This window comes from Arachis ipaensis, chromosome B08 (assembly GCF_000816755.2).
Source record: "Arachis ipaensis cultivar K30076 chromosome B08, Araip1.1, whole genome shotgun sequence".
In the NCBI taxonomy this organism is placed as follows: domain Eukaryota; kingdom Viridiplantae; phylum Streptophyta; class Magnoliopsida; order Fabales; family Fabaceae; genus Arachis; species Arachis ipaensis.
Genome location: NC_029792.2, coordinates 97,501,644 through 97,504,567, shown reverse-complemented (window position 1 = coordinate 97,504,567; position 2,924 = coordinate 97,501,644). Strand labels below are relative to the sequence as shown.

Genomic DNA, 2,924 nt, shown 5'->3' with positions numbered 1-2,924 from the left:
GTGACAAATATGGGATATTTTAATTTATTTTTTTATAATTTAATATTTGTAGTTAAAATTTGGTGGCTAAATCCGATTTTTGTGGTACTAGACAACAAATTGTTCTTAAATATCTGCATACGTAGGAGATGTAACATATATGCGACACATTAACTAAAACACAAAAGAAAAGAATGATAGTTGTCGATTTTCTCCATCCAATTGCATTCCCATGTAAACAAGAGATTTGAACACAAATATATATATATTAAAAATTATATTGTAGATAGACATACACCCCGTTCAAAAAAAGATGAACACCCAAAAAGAAAAAGGAAAAAGAAACCAAGTGCACTATATGCCAGCCTCCCTGGCTCTGCATATTCTACTATGTATCTTTAGTACATTATATATGTAGCTGCTGCTTCTCTCTTGCTAGAAAAAATGTCTCCTTTTGTGTGTGGTTATTTTGGCCAACACAAGTAGCTATAGTTTCTTCTGTGTCAAATGAATATGAGATGATTTCTTCTAGTGTTCCATTCATACAATCCCTACCGTATCTATCATAGAACATGCAATCTTCAGTCACCTCTGGCTTCAATAACTTTGTCTCAGCAAAATCTATTTGTGGAAAATCTTCCATCACCAAAGGCGTTTGTGGGAATTGATAATTATGCATGCTTCCATACATAGACATCTCTATGTCCTGCATCATATAGATGAATTTATATTTTAGTCTGTTAATTGATGCAAAATAATGCCTATCTACACATGAATAATTATAATCTATAGCAATAATATATAATTATCACATAAACATAAATTAAATTAAATAAGAGAAATAATAATTATTATATTATTGACACTAAAAATAATTGTTTTTGTCGCGGATATATTATTTTCACCCAAAAAAAAGTGATACATAAATTTTTATTAAAGATGTTATTATGTGTATATATTATATGTGTAAAATATTGAAATGACTCACATTCTATTTACCAAGCCTTATCTAATGATGAATGAAATATAAATTGATACAATATCTTTTATGATATATGTACATGTAACACAATTGAATTGTTGCTGTCACATTTTATGAGTTTTGAAGGTGCACCTTTCTATATATGTGGCTTATGATTAATTGGAAGATAGAACTAAAAGACCACTTGGGAGTAGTGCAAGTGGCAACAGAATAGTGGGGTTAGAGTAGAATGTCTTAGGTATTAAAGTGAAAGAAGACAAGTTGTTTTGTTAGGGTTTAAGGCAAGGAATTGAAGAGAGGCAAATTGAATTTGGTTGAAAGTCCCCAATCAAATGCATATATTTTGCTGCAAAGCTAGTTGAATGGTAATGGAGGGGGGAACTGATGAGAAGTCTCTTGTCAAAACAACCAACTTTTTCTGAAATAGCAAAATTATGATCCTGACATTACTTATATATAAAAAAGAATATGATTAAAGATAAAGATGAGTGAGAGTGAGAGAGAGAGAGATAATGTGAGGTGTGCTTTAGTTTGATGTTTAGAATGCATCAACGCCATGAGGAAAATGGGGAAGAAAGATATCACTACTTTGGAGAACGTTTTGATTAGGTCAGTCAAAAGAAGTTATTGGGGATAGTAACCAAGAGAGAGAGAGAGTCCAAGTGAATTTTAGAACTGAAGCTTTATGAAAAGATAGGAACTTCATCATACTTGCAACTTTTGTCACTTTAAGATCAAAAGAGAACTCATCATCAAAGATTTATATGCTATGTGTGGGCCACAAACATAAATCAATAGTGAAATTGTTTAATCATATGAGGAATTAAAGAATTTATATATTCATGCATAATGTAAAACAAAAAAATAAAATAAAACAATAGGCTAGTAAATTAATTTTCATAAATTTATATATTTATGCATTGTTATTTGAGGGGTGATATTGTAATAATGAAGCCTTAAATTGATAAAGCAGCATTATAAAAAGAAGAATATCGCTGGAAATGCAGGTTTGGCAAAGGAAGTAATCATGAACATAAATGCCGTAGACATGGGGAAAAAGCAAAAGTGAAAATACTACTTAACAGATCAATACAATAACAAAATAATATTATAATGATGATCATGCTATGGCCCAACTTGCTTTTGATATGTCTCCCTTCTAAATCTTCATTTTCATGCCACGTCTACATGACTAGTAGTAATACTAAGATGCAAATTCAAACAATCATGAACATTATCAAACTGAATCTATCAAATTTTTTTTTGCTTTAATTTAAAAAATAACAATTTAGTTATTAAGACTATATATTTTGCAGGATCTAAAATCATTTACTAGAAATATACCTTTAAAGACTACATTGACATTTTTAAATTTATAGAGCATGTTTGCAATTTTAGAAATTAAATTGACAATTTAATCAGATTTAAGTCAAAATTAATTGAAAATTTACCTGAAAAACGTTTGAGGGGTATGCTATTCCCATTGAGTAAGAATTAGCGGCACTACTGTTTGCTTCATCACAAGCAAATTGGGCATGAAAATCATCTGCTATACCGGTTTCTGTGGGTGTACATGTTCCTTGAGTGAGATCAGAAGATGAAGCATCACAATTAGGGAGTTTATTATTATTATTATTAGGATATTGTTCATTACTATTTAGAGTTATATTATTGTTATTATTATCATTCATGGCTTCCATTTCTCTTGAAATCTCAATGCCACTTGAGTGATCTTCCTCTAGTAATGCTTGATGTTCTTTCTCTTCTTTAGATTTGTCTTGAACTTGAATTGTCTTTTTGAAAATCCGACACAATGAAAAGGAATCCTGTGATTTATGTGATGCACGATTTGTTAAACAGTGTATTATTACTAGTATATAAATATAAGTACGTACTATGTTAAAGACAATGAATATTGCAATTAAAAGAGTAATATATATATATATATATATATAGTAGAAAA

At 29.7% G+C, this 2,924-nt stretch overlaps 1 protein-coding gene across 1 annotated transcript in view; it reads right to left on the bottom strand.

Moving 5' to 3' along the window:
• Positions 386-2,924, bottom strand: part of LOC107611200 (NAC domain-containing protein 86-like) — a 4,271-nt gene continuing 1,732 nt past the window's right edge. Inside the window, exons 3-4 of the mRNA XM_016313154.2 lie at positions 2,413-2,787; positions 386-685 (exon numbers count right to left, since the gene is read on the bottom strand). Of these exons, the coding sequence (XP_016168640.1) occupies positions 386-685; positions 2,413-2,787 (675 nt within the window). The remainder of the gene's footprint in view (positions 686-2,412; positions 2,788-2,924) is intronic.